The sequence below is a fragment of the Apium graveolens genome, chromosome 3 (genome assembly GCF_009905375.1).
Source record: "Apium graveolens cultivar Ventura chromosome 3, ASM990537v1, whole genome shotgun sequence".
Classification (NCBI taxonomy): domain Eukaryota; kingdom Viridiplantae; phylum Streptophyta; class Magnoliopsida; order Apiales; family Apiaceae; genus Apium; species Apium graveolens.
In genome coordinates, this window is record NC_133649.1 from 42,558,851 (window position 1) to 42,577,378 (window position 18,528).

The 18,528-nt window shown below is 36.1% G+C and overlaps 2 protein-coding genes across 2 annotated transcripts; both read left to right on the forward strand.

The window, feature by feature from the left end:
• The first annotated feature begins 258 nt into the window (after positions 1-258).
• Positions 259-16,150, forward strand: LOC141712196 (calmodulin-binding transcription activator 3-like). The gene is made up of 13 exons (XM_074515037.1): positions 259-541; positions 3,878-3,997; positions 4,426-4,541; positions 4,896-4,984; positions 6,774-6,816; positions 10,528-10,732; positions 10,913-11,023; positions 11,122-11,300; positions 12,233-12,766; positions 13,372-14,066; positions 14,230-14,812; positions 14,951-15,274; positions 15,773-16,150. The coding sequence occupies exons 1-13, from the start codon at positions 502-504 to the stop codon at positions 15,905-15,907; spliced, it is 3,174 nt and encodes a 1,057-aa protein (XP_074371138.1). The 5' UTR covers positions 259-501; the 3' UTR covers positions 15,908-16,150.
• An 801-nt stretch (positions 16,151-16,951) lies between these two features.
• Positions 16,952-18,276, forward strand: LOC141710692 (short chain aldehyde dehydrogenase 1-like). Its single transcript, XM_074513236.1, has 2 exons — positions 16,952-17,192; positions 17,270-18,276. The coding sequence occupies exons 1-2, from the start codon at positions 17,149-17,151 to the stop codon at positions 18,051-18,053; spliced, it is 828 nt and encodes a 275-aa protein (XP_074369337.1). The 5' UTR covers positions 16,952-17,148; the 3' UTR covers positions 18,054-18,276.
• Positions 18,277-18,528: the final 252 nt, after the last annotated feature.

The window sequence follows — 18,528 nt, forward strand, 5'->3', positions numbered from 1 at the left end:
TAAAAATTGTCGGGTCTAACAAAAAATCATGAACAAAAATATCATGACATGATTGAATACGTATTTTGATGATTATGTTTTGCGATTAAACGAGATTTGGTGGGGCAATTGCACTGTGAGTTGATTGTTTAATTAAGGAATTTGAAATCACTCCGCTGAAACTTTAATATAATTTTTTTACTGAAGTAAAAGAAAAGAAAAGAATAAAATGATCACCGGCCCAGTGCAAAGAAATTTAAGGAAAAACTAGGAAGCAATGGGAAAAGACAAAAGTCAGTGTCTGGATTCCATTTCGGCGGCCCTCTGTTTCGCCTCTTGGTCTTTCCACCTTGTTTTTTACATACAACCCATTATATCATCAACATATATTCCCCAACATTTCTTGTGCCCTAAATTCAGAAAACAACTACTTAATCGATTCTATTAAAGCTTTTATCAACTCGATCAGATTCATTTTACTTAAAAGATCGGTGCTTTTATGACCTCTTTCTTTCTTTTTTCATGGCTGAAACCAGGCGCTACGGTCTTGCACCTCAATTAGGTCCTCTCTCTCTCTCTCTCTCTCTCTCTCTCCCCCCTAAATCTCTCTCTATAGTATTTGTGCATGTATTATTGAATTTTACTTTGCTAACCTAACTATTATGCAAGCAAGTACTGATAACAATTTACAGCTAACAGTTGGTAGCTATTATAGCAGTGCAATGCAATGCATAAACTATTAAGTTTATTAACAAAAAAAAACCAAGAATTTTAGCCAGGTTCGACCTTAATGGCCAGTTGGACTTGATTTATTTCTTGGTCCCTTACCAAGCTAGTAAGGAAATATGTTTTTGATCTTTAGGCAATCTAACCAATAGATCAAGACTCAACTATGTATCTCCTTGGTATCATAGTACTGACTTGCTGAATACGAAGTTCCCCTTTTGAGTACTATGCTCACAACTCCTTTACACCCTTATCACCAAGATCCTGGTCGATGCAGGACAACTTTTAAGAAACAATGATTTATTTATGAGATTAAAAAACAAAAAGGATAAGCTTGGGTAGTTTAAGCTCAAAAAATCCACTAGCCCAAGGGTTTTCCCATCGTAGAAGGGAGAGAAGAGGCCCATGTCAATATAATAATATTTTGGTAATCAAGTCTAATCACACATGTGGGGATTACAATGCTTTATATAGGGAATAAAAACCCTAATCAAATAATCTAATGGATTATGGCCTTATAATAATTGCGCTTATAATATAATGTACTAATTAATAAACAACTAGCCTCACATAAAACTTATAAGTAAAAGCTGCTTTTATTTTCATTCTTGTTCCATATCACCGGTGAACCCTTGCCACAATTTATTGACTGACAATAAAACCTTGTTACAGTGAAACTATGAATATTTGCAACTCAAGCCATATGCCATCTTATATAATACAAGTGTCAATCAGTGTACATCTTTAAAGATCAAAGAGTTAATGTATATGAGTGTATGACAGATATGGAAGAAAGCTTGTATCACAGGCTTAAAACTTTTCTTTGTATTTGATTGATTTCTGTGTATCACCTGCTAAAGCATATACCTGTCTGGGAAAGTCTTTTACAGTATGATAGAAAAGGTCGCCAATGGCACCAACTAGATAGGAATAGGATAAGCTCTCCATGGACCATTAGGATTTAGGAACATCCTTGAGATGCCAACCAACAAGGGACAGCACAATGAAGATCTGAAACAAAGTTGTATGCTTGCATCCAAGGCTTAAGATACAAGATTTATTTTTTTATAAAGAACAATATAGGCCTGGGCAAGGATGGTCTACCTTGGCTTCAACTGAAGTGAAGGAACTGAAGGGAAAGACATTCTAACTAAAACAATTGTAGGACATGCTAGTTAATCCCTGTTTGTTCCATAAAGTTCAAGATATGACCATTCTAACAAAGTAACCAATTATCATAACATTTATTACCATAGTTGAACCATTGAAGACATGAAAGAAATCAACATTCTTATCATGGGTATCAGTGTTTACCCTTGAGTTTACAACAGAGGTTTTAAAAATTTGCATTCGAAGTCATCCACCACTCCATTAACCTACTTTGAAGGTAGGGTAGTAGGGTTGGACTGCCTGATAGCATTCCTGACAGAGATTCCTATATTGTAGCAACTAGCAAGAACTTACAGATGAACTCTCTACTTCTACTTCTTGGGTGCTCGAGTTATCCCTTGGAGATTAAGACAAAGACCTGTCATTCTCTAACCTGCAAGACCTTGAGCTTCAATGGGTGAATTAGGTATTGTTGGAAATGTCCTACTTGTAAAGAACATTATCTAAGTCTCGTGAAGAGAATCAGGGACAACCGGGAAGTAACGAGAAGAGACATGTTTTCAGCCAAGTAATCGATCGGAGTGAAGAGGAGGTGATATGTGTGATGTAAAGATGAGAATTAATGGATAGGGCAAGGTGAGATGAGAAGGATGAGGAGAGAAAAAAAATTATATGACTCTCATTCGAGATGCATTTTACTACTTTGATTCGAGCTCAATTGATTACTTCCTCTCTGCCCCACATTTTTTTGTCTCATTTTACTAATAAACAGTCAAATTGACCTAAGTCAGACTTACAATTAAAATTATTCATGCATAATTATACAATTTGATTCTTAAATTGATTAACCAGAGTTTTAATGATATGCTTTTTAAAAAAAAAAATTAAAATTAACATCTATTAGATAATATATACAACTTGTTGGTATTCAATCAATTTGACCTTATAAAAATCAAACGTGGTGATAAATGAGAAGAATGGAGTATGCAAACTATATATTTACTGTTGCAATTTTAGTCCTAGTCAATCTTTGGTACTAAGGAATTTTCGAGCAATATTTGTGATATAAATTGACATGGAACAGTTTTGAGTGAAACTTGGAAGGTGTGGCTTTGCTTTTTTATATTACCAACCAAGTTAACTGAAAGTATGTACAAAGTGCCACATGTACATGCATATAATAATCCAAACCTAATTATATAGCGGTAAACTAGTGGAGAGCTGTTTACTCTATAACTGGTAAAATGGTATGCTAATTATGTCATCAACTAGTAAATCGGTAAGCTTTAATTAATATCATCAAACTACAGCAGGGTCACATGAAGTAAAATACTCAAGTCCAGCTACTAAGTGATAAGTACACTAATAAGTTGTGATCTCAAAAGCTTAAGTCCAGTCGGGTCCAACTACTAAGGAATAAGTACACTAATAAGTTGTGATCCCAATATAGCTCAAGTCCAGCTACTAGGTGCACTAATAGATGACGACTTTTTGAGAGGTGGTAGGCTTGTGGATTCTTGAAGTTGGCTGAACTTGGCCCATAGACTTGGGTGATGGGCTGTAAAATTTATAGGGTAAACATAGATATCCTTGCGCAACTATGTTTAAATATCATACCAGTGAAATTAGAAAATGATGACATCTCAAAGTCTGTAGTTTTCATAAAAAAATGTATATCATAGCAGTGGAGGCACCACAAAATTAATAATTTGCGGCCATATGAACGTGATAAAAAGGAAATTCTGTAGGTATCTAAAGGAGCGTGAAGTGGGAAAGGATTAGATTAGGCTGATATTTATAGATGCAATGCCAAAGAAATAAAAATTGTAGAACAATGCTATGCAGCTATTGAGGGATATATTTTACCCTATGTGCTATAAGGGTAAGAACTTTAAGATGGATGTCATTGCAAGACTATGATCTACAAGCTGGAAATATAATTTGTTGTTTCCTTGTTTCTATTTATAATATTCTAAAGATGATGAATTTAGACAGTATATTAATATAAGTACGTATTTATAACAGAATAGATTGATGCACTCATTGAGTTGTTTTACTGCAGATATTGAGCAAATACTCTTGGAAGCTCAAAATCGATGGCTACGCCCAACTGAAATATGTGAAATTCTTAGAAATTACAACAAGTTCCGTATTTCTCCTGAGCCTGCACATAGACCTCCAAGTATGACAATAAGTGCATGAAATAAGACATGTTATTTATTGTTTGACTATATTTGACCCGTATTCTCGTGGATGATTAATTCGTTGCGTGAAATCCCTTTACTATCTTGCTTCCTCTGCAACATGCTTGGTTGCCATGTAATGTTCTTTTGAGTGGTCACCCCATGTCTGTACAGATAACTTAGGTGATACCTGTAGTTTATAATTGCTTGTCTACTGGAATTGCATCAACTAATGCATATCATGGAGTTTGTTTCCCTGTAAACATTTAGCAGCTTGATCTCTCTTAATTTCCCCGCTTCCTTCTTTTTTCACTATAAGGAAGCACAGTAATATCTGTACATAAATTTTGATTTTTCAAGTAAAAGCTACTGTCATAAATATTTTTAATGCATAATACATCAGCTTGACATGGATTGTTTTTTTCAGATGGGTCACTTTTTCTTTTTGACCGTAAAGTTCTAAGGTTTTTTAGAAAAGATGGACATAATTGGAGGAAAAAAAGAGATGGAAAGACTGTTAAGGAAGCTCATGAAAGACTCAAGGTTGGTGTTAAGAATTGTTCTATTTGGGTATGATGATTGGTGGAGTATTATATAAAGAGTTTTTTACCAGCCTTCTCCTCCTGCACCCTATGCTAATAAATTCACAAACTAGTTGGGTCGTTTGAAAGTACACTACATACTTTGGGCTCACTTTTTCTGCACATTCTTTCTTTACACCCTAGGAGGGAACGAAATCTATGTTTATAAATTGCAATTACATTAAAAATGAGAATATCAAGATTAAGTAAACATTTACATACGAGTAAGCCAGTTTGTTTTCTGTTATTATTATTTGGGGCCAATTTTTTTTGTTCATGCATCAATGTTAAGTATGTAGATTTTACATCCTTTCAGGCTGGAAGCATTGATGTTTTGCACTGTTACTATGCTCATGGAGAAGATAATGAAAATTTTCAAAGGCGCAGCTACTGGTTGCTTGAAGAGTAAGTATCTAAAACAACTGTTACTTCGGTTCTTTTTCTAAACCATTATCCTCTTCCAAAGAAAGAGACTTGTGGATATAGATATACAAGCGCGTAAGAAAAGAAAATGGAAAAGGGGGGGGGATATGTTCTTAAGTGGATTTGACTTTAAATTTTGATATTTTGTGTTTTACTTGCATAAATGATGAGTTTGTAGAACTACAGGTTAAGGTTGCAGCATTACAACATCAAATGCTTTAAACCTCTATGTTCCACGAATACCACTGCAACTTGAACCTGCACGGTGTACATTTGATTGAAACTTTTAAGTCTGTGAGGAGTGAGGCTAAGTTTCTATACCCCTGCGCACCGAACTTAAAGCTCAAGCAAGTATGACTTGTTAAGACATTGTCTGATTTTAACAGCTCAAGCTTGCACTTGAGCTTCACAAGTTAAGTTGAGCTTGAGCCTTGAGCTGTTTCAATTAAATCAAAACCTAAAAATTTTACTATGCTATATTTCACCACACACAAATCAGACCCAAAATTTGATAAGCAGGCGGTGCAGGAGTTATGTGATGGAAATAAAAAAGAAAAAAAATATATTACGGAGGTAGGTTGAGTCGAGGTCAAGCTTGAATAACATACAACCCAGAAACTGTCCGAGCTCAGTCTGTTCACATGCTGCCTGCCTCAAAACTGTATCACATGTTAAAGAGTATAAGATCATGTTTGGGCCTTCCTCTACAATGTTAAATAACCAGTCGCTCTAAAACCTTAAGGTGGTAGAGGAAGGCCCAAACATGATCTTATACTCTTTAACACTCCCCCTCAATCGTACAATATATTTCGCTACGATTGCCAACAACAAATACAACCAATATCAATACCAATAAGAAAGGGTTAATTATCAAGTTGACCACTATATAATTAGCAAAGTTTCAAATTTACCACCGAAAAGTTAGGGGTCTCAAATTGGCCACTTTCAAGTCGAAAGTGACAAATTGGCCACTTTTCAAGTCGGTTTTAAGCTAGCGACATCTCAGTATTATCACCGAAAATTAGCAATTTTGTGTGAAAATGGCCAATTTGAGACCCCAAATTAATCGGTGGTAAATTTTGATATTTCTCTATTTATATAATGGTTAATTTGATACTTAACCCCAATAAGAAATATTAAATTAAACAATTGGGGGTGGGAGGACTCGAACCCAAGACCACTCCCTAAACCGAGCTTATACCATGACAATTTGGATTGAATTCTCCTCCATCTGAGAGGTACTTTCATTATATAGAAATATCAGATACATACAAGAGGTATACAAGGCTGAATATCAGCGATTACAATCACTAATATCTAGGCTAATTTCTAGTAATCAGGAGATATAATCATATATACAACTATGCTATTAATGACTATATATTTACAGGAGTGCATGATATTTGCTGTTATGATTTAAGCCTTGACATTATCATCACACACTGTCCTTATCGGCTAAGAGGTCAGAACCTGTCATGATAATTAATATAGGCATGAGTGGAAAAACTTCAAACTAAAAGTACTTAGAAGACTCGATTTTGACTTAATGTGCGTGGCCGTGGTTAGTGACTATATGAAACAGTTTACGTCTGTAAGATTATGTACAAATTTTCTGGCTACTTGATAAATGATAACGAAAGACTAAGGACCTTATAAGTGCACTATGTTTTTTGTCCATGCCACTTTTGTATTTTCTCCAAAGGTGTAGCTGTATATTTTCTAATGCATTTTACAATTTCTGACTTTCCTGTATTTTTGTGAACTGCCTCAGGGAGCTCTCCAACATAGTTCTTGTCCACTACCGTGAAGTAAAGGTTGGTATTTATCCATTTTGTCGTTCTATTATTTTTTTGCCTTTTCAATTTGATGTGAAAAAACCTTCAGTTAAATTTAGATGTCAGAAATAATTTGAACTCGTTGATTTGTTGCGGACTTCTCGCGAAATAGTTACCGACCCTGCATTAATTGTTGTCGAGATTCAAGATAACCCATTTTGTAAGGTATGTCATTAGGGGCAAAAGTGTATTAACGAATACTAACATTATGAAGTAATTGACTGACTAGAATCAGCACAGTGATATATTTTGAAAATTCCTTTTCAATATTAAATAATATCGATGATGTATATGTATATGGCAAGAAATGAGTAAACTTTAAAGTATCAAGCAGCTTCTATCTGTAATGGACTATTTAGAATGGATATATCATTCTACCATGAACATTATTGTCAAGTATACAAGCATATTAGAATTTTATTGTAAATGGAACCTGATCAAGTCAAGTCATACAAATTATAATGTAGTGTAAAGTATCGCATAACATAAAGGGAAAAGGAGCAGTTCCAAGTATCTTGTTTCATACAATTCAGAAGTGTAGAGAATTATTTAGTGTTTTAGTTGTCTACTATATCATTAAAATTACTAAAATTGCTGAAGAAATTACTAAGTACTGCAAATTTATTTTATAATAACTAAAGGTACTTGAGGTCTTGAGAGAGATTTTGGGGTACCATGGAAACATATTAGGTTGTCGGGAACCAAATACATAGCCAAATATATTAAAATATGAATTTATATACATTAAAATTGAAGTATAAAAAATTAAAGGTATACAAGGTCCTAAAAAAGGCAATATGGCCACCCCATACCCCCTTTGATTCTGTTTATGTTTTTAAACATATTACTACACATTTCTACCGTAAATACATATTGGTCTTCTTTCACTAGCTGTTTGTCCGGGGTTGTAGGATTTTGGGAAACCGCGAGTTGTGCTTCAGTTTGGCTGTGACCCAATGTTATTAAAGGCGAGATGCGCACCGAGGCGCTAGGGTCCCTTGGAGCCTAGGCGATGAGGCGCGAGGCGAGGCGCGCGCCTTATCAAAGTGAAAAGAATTTATTTAGAAAACAAATTATTTATTATAGAATTATGCAAAAACACCACAAATAGGTATATGAAACTTATAGGAACTTCCATGTTGGATTAATTTTTCTACTATCACTTTTTTCGGCAGCCATTGCTCCTTTACAGTGTAAATTCATACATATATATTAGTATGTAGCCGGAAACACAAAAGAACAAGTATATACATGATATATTAGTATGTATAACACTACAGCTGTAAGAATATACACTATATATATATTTGTATACACACCCAATATATATATATATATTTATTTAAACTATATATATACATAATACACACACTGCTTTACTGAGTAGAAAAGAAGTAGAATATTCATGTCTATGTAAGGATATATCTTTACTTTTGTTATTATTGATAACATGAATTTCTTAACACTATAGGCTTAAAAAAGTATGGGTTTCAGGGCTGTTTTTGACTATTTTTACTGTTTTTTGCGCCTCGTTGCGCCTCGCGCCTCGCTGCGCCTCGCGCCTCGCTGCGCCTCGCGCCTCGCTGCGCCTCGCGCCTCGCTGCGCCTTGCGCCTCGCTGCGCCTCAGGGGTCTAGGCGCGTTCATCATTGAAGGCGCTGCGCCTCGGTAATAACTATGCGCTAATAGTGCGCCTCGCTGCGCCTCGTGCGCCTCGGCGCGCCTTTAACAACACTGCTGTGACCTCTTACCACACCGAAATGAACTGCCTACGCCCTTAATATATACATGTATGTATTTGTTTGTATGTATATAGGAGAATTGTTATATGACTTATTTGCGCTCACTTCAAATATATATTGGCTAGTGTCATTCTCAATTGTTAAAATATGCATTGATACTTGTTAATTATACTAGCTTAAATCCCGTGCGATGCACGAGCTTTCTTTAATATTGTTTACTTTTTTAGTTTAATTTAATTTGAATTTTACTATCAAATCATTGGTATCGTATTCTATATTACTAACAGGCTTCCCCCGTGAATTAAATCTATTTTATTAAACGAACTTGCCCTGAAAAAAGGTAATTTGTTAGTTATTAGTAGTAACTGTATTATTATTCGATTTTATTAAAGAAGCTTGCCCTTAAAATTTGGAGAAGTTGTTATAGTTGGATAAAACTGTGTACATATGATTGCGTACATGTTATTAGTTATTATTGTAACTTTTTTTTATTGAAAATCAAAATCATGTATAAATATAAAAAGAATAAAAAAGTGTGCATGGCAAAGCACTCGGTCAAATAAAATAATGCAATTGCCTTTAACATCCGTAGTTATAAAGACATGTATTTATGTATATAAATTTATATAAGGGTAATCCGGTAAAATCACTCTGTACCAAAAAACAGGTCCGACGACCAAACTTTCAATGTTTCGTCTATTATATAATAGTATAGATAGATAGATGTTATAATTTTGAACTTATGATATATGTAATTTTACGATTGAAAAGCCATTTAGGAATTGTCCCATCTTGGAGTCAAAGATCCATCTTGATATTGACCTAACTTGCGATTGACCTTTCTTGGGATTAAGAACGGGAGAATATTGGGGATAAAGAGACTTGACTTGTGATCACATGGTTTAAACTTCTAAACAGGTGTTAATGTCAGCTCCTTTATGGATGGGCCATCAATGAGTACTTGTACTAGGAGCAAGTAGAACAATAAGTTTGGAACTTATTGAGATTGTCCGAGAAGCGGGTCATTCTTCTACTGTTAGGAAAGTTGATGTACACACACACACACACTCTTAGTGTATATATATGCTGCCTCATTTTAAGGAAACTAGGGGAGGTATGCCTATTACAAAAGTTTGTCCTCTGCATTATGTATTTATACGGCTGCTTTATTTCTTGAGTGCTTACAATGATCGAGACATAGAGAAATTCATACAAGAAGAACATGGATGTATACATTTTGACGAGCACTATCCACTGTCAACTTCGGCGGAAAAAAGTCGGAATGCTTGTTGTTCAACAGCGTAGTTCTGAAAACTGCTTGCACAAACCTTCTGGTTATAATATTTTCTTTAACTACATTTATATTCTTCAAATATCTTTGCCCCACATATTCTAAAGAAGACTGACCGTGAACAACTGTTTACCGAAACTGTGTATCAGACGTGGCGAAAGAATTATGATAAATGGCCATGTACACCCCCCCCCATACAGCTCTGATTTCCCTAAGTTAAGCCGATAAGTAAATTCAGACAATCCTGGAAAAATAAAATTGCCTAAATGAATAAAACAGTTCTGTGGGACACTTGATACCCCACGTTTTTGGTAAGCAACATCTGAAAGGCATAAAAACTTCCTTAGTACCAAAGAAGGTACATGACTTTTCTAGTATATGATGTTGATGAATTAGTTTCAGTTCTTTAATGATTGCAATTTTCTTATTCTGTGCTGACCTCTAAGTTTTATAGTTATATTCTTGTTATCCTTCACTCAGTTTTAAAGTGGAAAAGCAAGTCTGCAGATATGAAAATAATTCAAAATCAATTTATAATTGTAGTGGAGTTGCGGGTGTTCTGTTTTTTACTGTTTCCAAGCATAAGGAGATATTATGCAATTACCTTGTTCATATTGTAGATGTCACTAAATTACTTATTGAAATATGTCAATTTCAGGGAAACAGGACTCACTACAATCGTACGAGGGGAAATGAAGGAGCTATTTCCAACTCTGTAGAAGAAGAAAGTATGCCTAATTCTGATGTTGACAGTTCTCTGTCTTCCAAGTTTCAACAATATGGTAATGGTGTGCCCTCACAAACTACTGACACGACAAGCCTGAACAGCACTCAAGCCTCAGAATATGCAGATGCTGAGTCAGGTTTGTTTTTAGACATGTCTTCTCGGTTCGTAACCTATTTTTCATGGTTAAGTCCAGATCACAAAATATTAAGCTTCAACTAGTGTGTTCTACTGTGCTTCTATAACATTTTTTTGGTGTGCAAGTATACCAAATTTTCTCTTTTTACTTAAATAATTATGAATGTTAAATTGTTTCCAGCATACAATCACAGATCAGGTCCTGGACTCCAGTCTTTTCACAAGCTACAACAGTTTGGCGCTGAAAAGATGGATGATGCACTTTCTGTGCCTTATTATCCGATTCTTTCAGGTAAAGTAATTTTCTACATATTGTTTTTGATAATTCAAATGCCTTAACTAGCTCAATGCTGTTCCATGAGAGACTTTAATGTATTGAACTATTGACAGATGATTACCGAGGACACTATCAAGCTACTCCACACATTCAACCCACACATTCTTCTAGCCAATCTTCCATGAATATTGTACCGCAATGGGGAAATGAGGTTGTTGCCCAAGATCGTGTAGATGTTTTTGGTAAGAATCAGGAGTTTGGAAATCATTTACGTGGCCAAGGAGAGTGGCAGGTATGGAATGACTCAAAAAACATGCCTAATGTTATACAATTTCTAGTTAGTGTACTCTGGCCTGGTTAAGTACATATGTGTGTGCGTGTGTGTGTGCACGTGCGTGTTGGAAGGAGTTAGATCTTGTCTCTTCTTGTCATATTTGCCTCTAATATCCTCAGAGTTTTGTCTACCCGTACTTTCAGCCTTTGAGATGTGTTGTTGTTCAATCAGTGGTTGCCTAACCATCTCCCTTCCTCCTTACCTCTCATCGAGGGGAGAAGGGATAATGTACCCACTAAATGACGAAAATACTTGGCTACTTATTAGATGTGATTTCCTTCTGATAAGTTGAAAAATCTAAATTGCTTGTTGGGTAAAGAAGTCATATTAATGTATATTCAACATTTAGCCTTTACAAGTTCCTGAAATTAAAGTATCGTTTCTGGTTCTTTATGACATGCAAACGAGCATAGTTTTTGTGTAATAATCAAGATCACATACACATATGATCATTGAGAATTTTATCTTCAATAATGTCCCTTCCAAAAAGAGTAATGTTATTCCTCTTTCGTTATTATTGGAAACGATTATTTTTATTTAGTTTAAAGGCACTTGATATAAGCACACAACCGAACTTGGACACTTATTTTAGGCCTAAAACAAAAAAAATTCAAATGTTGCCCCGTCCAACACCTGGACACGTATCCATGTTGTACACTTGTAGCCGAGTCTGGAAACAAATAATATGCGTAAATTGGATATTTAAATTATGAATATTCCAATGACTTCTGTAAAAAAACAAATTTAATTGGAAACGATATTTTAGGTTAAGGGCAGTGTAAGTGTATTTTAGCAGCAACAATCAAATCTTGATTCACGTAAATTAGGATACTTTTTTTCCCGCTTCTTTCAATCTGCAGAGGTAAATGCATGTCTTAACTTGTAAACAGTCTTTTGAAGTTGATTCTTTGCACCTGCCCAATTGGTCCATGGAACAAAATTTGCAAATACACACAAATTACGATCAAAATGCTAGGCTTTACGAAGAGAACATTGATTCTCTGGACTTGTTTGATTCCCTGGAGTCCCAACGTGGTGAACAAATTGGACAGTTTGCAATCACAGACGTTGGAAGCATCATCAAAACAGACCTGGAGAACATTGCGACAGTGGACAGGAAAGTCAATCATCCAGATTTGAAGCAGCCACTGCCAGGTGATATTTCAAAGGATGGCCTTAAAAATCTTGATAGCTTTGGTCGATGGATGAGCAAGGAACTTGGAGATGTTAATGAGCTACAAATCCAATCCGGCTCTGGGGCTTACTGGGAGGCAGTTGGAAGTGAAGTCGGAGTTGTTAATTCTAACATTTCCTCTCAAGTGGAGTTCGAAACCTTTACAATGAGTCCCTCTCTTTCCCAAGACCAGCTTTATAGCATTATTGACTTCTCACCGAACTGTGCTTATGCTGGGTCAGACGTCAAGGTATATTAGATGCTAAACAAATGAACATCCTGCTACAGATTCACGTAACTTTTGTTTGGGAATATAGGATTCATTTTAAATGATGGATTTGACATGAATGTGTCATGGAATTGGATTAAATCCACACCCAAATTCTTTTTGATGATCTGAACATGTAATTTGGACCAAATCAATCATTTAAAATGAAATTGTATTATCCTAACACACAATTTGCTATTTTTGAATGTCTGGGCTGTTTGCAGTCACGAGGATTAGCTCAGGCCTGGCCTTGGGGTATGGAAAGGGGAAACCACCTAATATTTCTAAAAAATACTAATTATCTATGAATTTAATGTTAATTATTTATTTAATATTAGAGAAAAGTCAATAGTGTGTAATATTGGTGATTTTTCTTTTGCCCTATTTATTTCCATTCTATTTTTTATCTTTATATTTATCGGAATATTTTAAGTAATTGATTTAAAGAATTTGTTATGAAAAAATGTTGATCTTTACTATGCTGTTATTCACTATAAGAAATATACAAGAAACAAGCACCAAAATTAGAAAAAGATATTATTCACTGATCCATCTTATATTATTTTTGGATATATGATGATTACCAGGTGCTAATCACTGGAAGGTTCTTGAAAAGTCATCAAGAAATTGTGAACTGCAAATGGGCATGCATGTTTGGGGAACTTGAAGTTCCAGCAGAGGTTGTAGCAGACGGTGTTCTTTGTTGCCATACACCCCATCACGAGGCCGGAAGAGTTCCTCTTTATGTAACATGTGCAAATAGGCTGGCTTGCAGTGAAATACGAGAATTTGAATTTCAGGTTTATACTCCCAGAGATTTAGATGCCACTGATACAAGTAGTGACAGCTCGAGTGAGGCTCTTCTTCACATGCGATTTACAAAACTGCTATCAATAGGATCTGCTAACTATAAGTCAGTTCAGGGTATCATGGATAATAATTTGAACTCCAGCAATAACCTTACCTCATTAATAAAGGATGACAACGAGTGGGAACAAATATATATGCTGACTAATGCAGAAGAATTCTCTACTGAAGCAGTACATGACCAATTTCTACAAAAAGTACTCAGGGAGAAATTGCATGCATGGCTCCTTAAAAAGATAGCTGAAGGAGGAAAAGGCCCAAGCGTACTAGATGAGGGTGGCCAAGGTGTGCTCCACTTTGCAGCTGCTCTTGGTTATGATTGGGCTATAACTCCCACTGTTGCAGCAGGTGTCAGTATCAATTTCCGAGATGTGAATGGTTGGACTGCCCTCCACTGGGCAGCATCTTTTGGCAGGTAAAGATTTTTAATGCTTGTTAAATTATTTTTATAATGTGTAGTCTTATCATGATAAATATCTTTGACACTCAAAACTTGCAGACGTGCAACATGATTGCTAGTGCACCAGTTTCTTTTTGGAGATCTGGTGATATTTATTTCGTGTTTTTTGTTAACATAGGGAGCACATAGTGGCTTTGCTCATCTCACAAGGGGCAGCTCCTGGAGCGTTGACGGATCCTTCAAGTAGATATCCCAGAGGCAGAGATCCAGCAGACCTTGCTTCTGCCAACGGACACAAGGGAATTGCAGGTTATGTTGCTGAATGTGCATTGAGTTCCCATCTCTTATCACTTAACTTGAACAATGCAACTGATGGTGATGCCGGAGGCATTGCTAGTCTAAAGGATGTACAGGCAGTTGCAGAGAGGACCCCAACCCCAATCACTGATGGGGACTTTCAACAGGGACTGTCATTGAAGGATTCACTAGCTGCTGTCTGTCATGCTACTCAAGCTGCTGCCCGCATTCATCAAGTTTTCAGGATACAGTCATTCCAAAAGAAGCAGCTAAAAGAATATGATGATACCCAGCTCGGAATGTCAGACGAGCATGCTCTTTCACTCCTGGCTGTCAAGTCCAACAGATCAGGGCATCGTGATGAGCCGGTGCATGCTGCTGCAACCCGAATACAGAATAAGTTCCGTAGTTACAAAGGCAGGAAGGATTTCTTGATATTTCGGCAACGAGTAGTCAAAATTCAGGTTTGATGCTTCCTTCCTTAATAGATTTGTATTTAAGAGTTAAGACGGTCCCACACACACCCCAATAGACACTTGTGCAGTTGTGCTTATCTGCAACCAGCCCAATGTTTAAATTTTAACATAGATTTAATTTTAAAGGCTCATGTAAGAGGACACCAAGTGAGGAAAAACTATAAAAAGATCATCTGGTCTGTGGGGATCCTGGACAAGGTGATCATACGTTGGAGAAGGAAAGGAAGGGGTTTAAGTGGTTTTAAAACAGAGACACATCTCGAGGGTCCTAGCATGCGAGTCACATCTTCAAAAGAAGACGATTATGATTTCTTGAAAGAAGGCAGAAAGCAAACTGAGGAGAGGTTGCAAAAGGCCCTTGCTAGGGTGAAGTCCATGGTGCAGTATCCTGAGGCAAGAGATCAGTATCGTAGGTTGCTAAATGTTGTTTCTGAGATGCAGGAAACAAAGGTATTTAGTGCTTTGTATTCAAGTATGCATCATATATATCGCATGAAAGTTTCAATCATAGATTTGCGAGTTACTTGGACTGTTTGCTGATACCTTATCGTAAACTAGTCACTTGATGTTTACAACTGATACTGATAAATGAAAAAGAATACCTAAATGGTTCTTCTTCTTCTTCACGTGTATTAGTTTTCCTTTCCATAGATTTAAATTCGCTTAATTATCTAGGATTGCTAAAAAGAAGCATAGAGGCAGACAATTATCATGACCTGAAATATAGATTTTTGTGATAATAATGAACCTCTAGGTATTTCAACTTACTGTAATTTGTAAATAATTGACGTTTCTCATTAAAACATTTATATATATATATATATATATTCTGAAAACTCATGATCTGGCCTGGTCGACCCAATCATGATATTGAAGGATGGGACCTTTTCTCGAGAAGGGTGTCATACCAGTAAGTAATATGCGTGCTTGTTTTGAACCTTACTGTAGGTCACAGATGAGATGGCAGTGAACAGTTCAGATGAAGCAGCAGCAACATCAGAATTTTTTGACGATGATCTTCTCGATCTCGAAGCATTATTGGGTGATGATACCTTTATGTTTGCAGAAGCCAGACTTGATTAGTCCTAATGTTCATTTCTTGTAAAAATCTTGGATCTCCCAATCCAGTTAAAGTGATTAGTAGAACGACATATACATATAAGGGTGTAGTGGTATGCGTTTGTAAATCCCATCTACCTGATTTAACCATGTACAATGTATGCTAGGAAAAGAATGTATATGAAGAGATGACAGTGATGCCGTTGGTGTGCATTTGTAATTTGTATGTCGCTACTTATGCAGTTGATAATTTAACTATTAGAACCAGGATTCTGTGCGCAAATATAACTATTCCCGAGTAATTTAACTGTTGTAACCTGGATACTTCTCTAAGCTCATGGTTGCTGCAATTCATTTTGCTGATACAGCATGGAAAAATGAGTCAATAGGGGATAAGAAAGTCTGTAAGAGGCGCTAATTGTGTTATTGCATGCTTCGGACATTAAGCAGAATAATAGTAATTGCTTTTGGCCAGATCGCTGGGTCGTTGGAATAATAGTAATACGCCCATAAATGTTGAAAAGGGTTCAAATTTCGATAAAACAGAGCATGTGCTACAAAAATGAGCTTTTCATTTTTTTCCCTGTTTGTTTATGGTGTAGTACTACTACAGTGGTAGTCCTTTTTCTATGATCAAATTGCCGTCTGGAGAGCATAGTTTTTTTTTTAATCCAGTCGTTTCAACAACTTTTTTGTTTTTTTTCCTAATCACGGGCATTGGGCAACAACAATATATTAATAATAATTATAAGTAAACCCTGATCCAGCAGTTGTATCACAAGCTCATATCATAAAAATTTGACAAACAAGTATCTTTAGATGTAGATTGGAGATGAAATTTAGCTACTAATTTAACAACGAAAAATAGATGTCGAAGCTTCGACAGGATTGACCTTTAAGAATATCATTTACTAGTTCACATAGTATATATTTCACTTTCGACGATGATACCATATGTCCATTTTAAGTTATCGGGGGTAAAGAACCCGATGAAATAACCGGAATGATAAAGACTTATTTATAGTTGATTCTCGTTCACCCTGAAGTTTGTTAGAAAAAGATGCTTATTTGAAAGACATTCCAACTACTCAAAATAGAAGAAGCTATCATTGAAAAAAGATGTTATAATATCCCCAAACACATATACAAGGCATTATTCTTTTGTATTTAATGTAGTTGCAGATCAAAAAATGGTTGCTAGATTGGTAGGAGTTTATTGGTACAAGTAGCCAAGGTGATATTTCCCCCCTTCATTGCAACAACTTATGATCATGAAACTTTCTTCATTTTTAGCTCCCATTGCCAAAAGGTAACCAGCTTTGCCATTTATTTCTTACAAGTCCCTTAATATTCGTCTGACTGAATACATTACTTCTGGTTTTGTAGGTTGGAGGGTAAAGTAGCTGTAATCACTGGTGGTGCTGGATGCATTGGTGGAACTACGGCACGTTTATTTGTGCAGCATGGTGCCAGGGTGGTGATTGCTGATGTTCAAGACCAACTAGGCCATTCCCTATGCAAAGACCAAGAAGCTCTCACTTTTGTTCACTGTGATGTTACTAATGAATCTGATATCGAAAATTTGGTTGATTCAACCATGGCCAAACATGGTAAGCTTGATATTATGTTTGGTAATGCTGGTATCACTGGTTTTAATGATCCAAGGATTTCAGTAACAGAATACCAAGATTTCAAAAGAGTGTTTGATGTTAATGTTTTCGGTGCATTCTTGTGTGCCAAACACGCGGCTAGAGTCATGGTTCCTGCTAGAAGAGGCAGCATCTTGTTCACTTCAAGTGTTGCATCAGTCACATATGGAGATGTTCCACATGCCTACTCTGCTTCAAAGCATGCCGTTTTGGGTCTGGCAAAGAATTTGTGTGTGGAGATGGGGGGTTACGGGGTCAGAGTTAATTGTGTATCTCCATTTGGAGTGGTCACTCCAATGCTAATGAAAGGTCTAGGAGTTAGTGACAAGGGAAAGGTGGAGGCTTTTGTTGCAGATATTGCGAATTTGAAAGATGCAACGGTGGAGGCAGAGGATATAGCTGCTGCTGCATTGTACTTGGGAAGCGATGAGGCGAAGTATGTGAGTGGCCTGAACCTCATAGTAGATGGTGGCTACAGCACTACAAATATTGCTTTGAGAGAGTTCTTCAAGAAGTTGTAATTTTAATATCAGAGGTCAGTTTCCATGTATTTTCAGTGTTGTATACATTAATAAGGCATCAAGTTTTCTTTGGTATCTATTGTTGATTGGACTGAAAAGTCTGAAACAAGATTGGCACAAGTACGATTTACTGTTAGACAACTCATTCCTAAATGATTTGGAGTTCTGGTCCTCTCATCACATGTCTAATAGACTTTCCTTCCTCATCTTTTGGCATCAGTTCATCAAAAACATTCACCTACTAGATGTCAATGACTTATGTTTCACTTCAGTCAGTCAGATATTCTTAGAGCATAAGGTAGATGAATATGTTAAACGACCCTTCTGACTACCCACTAGTTACCCAGTTCTAAAAATATGTAGGCTCGCCCTAAATAACTAGGGCACCTTCTCTATTCTATCTATGAATCCGATGAATTCAAGTTGTAAATATATTGACATTTATAATCGCCTCCTGCAGATATTTCAAAACAAT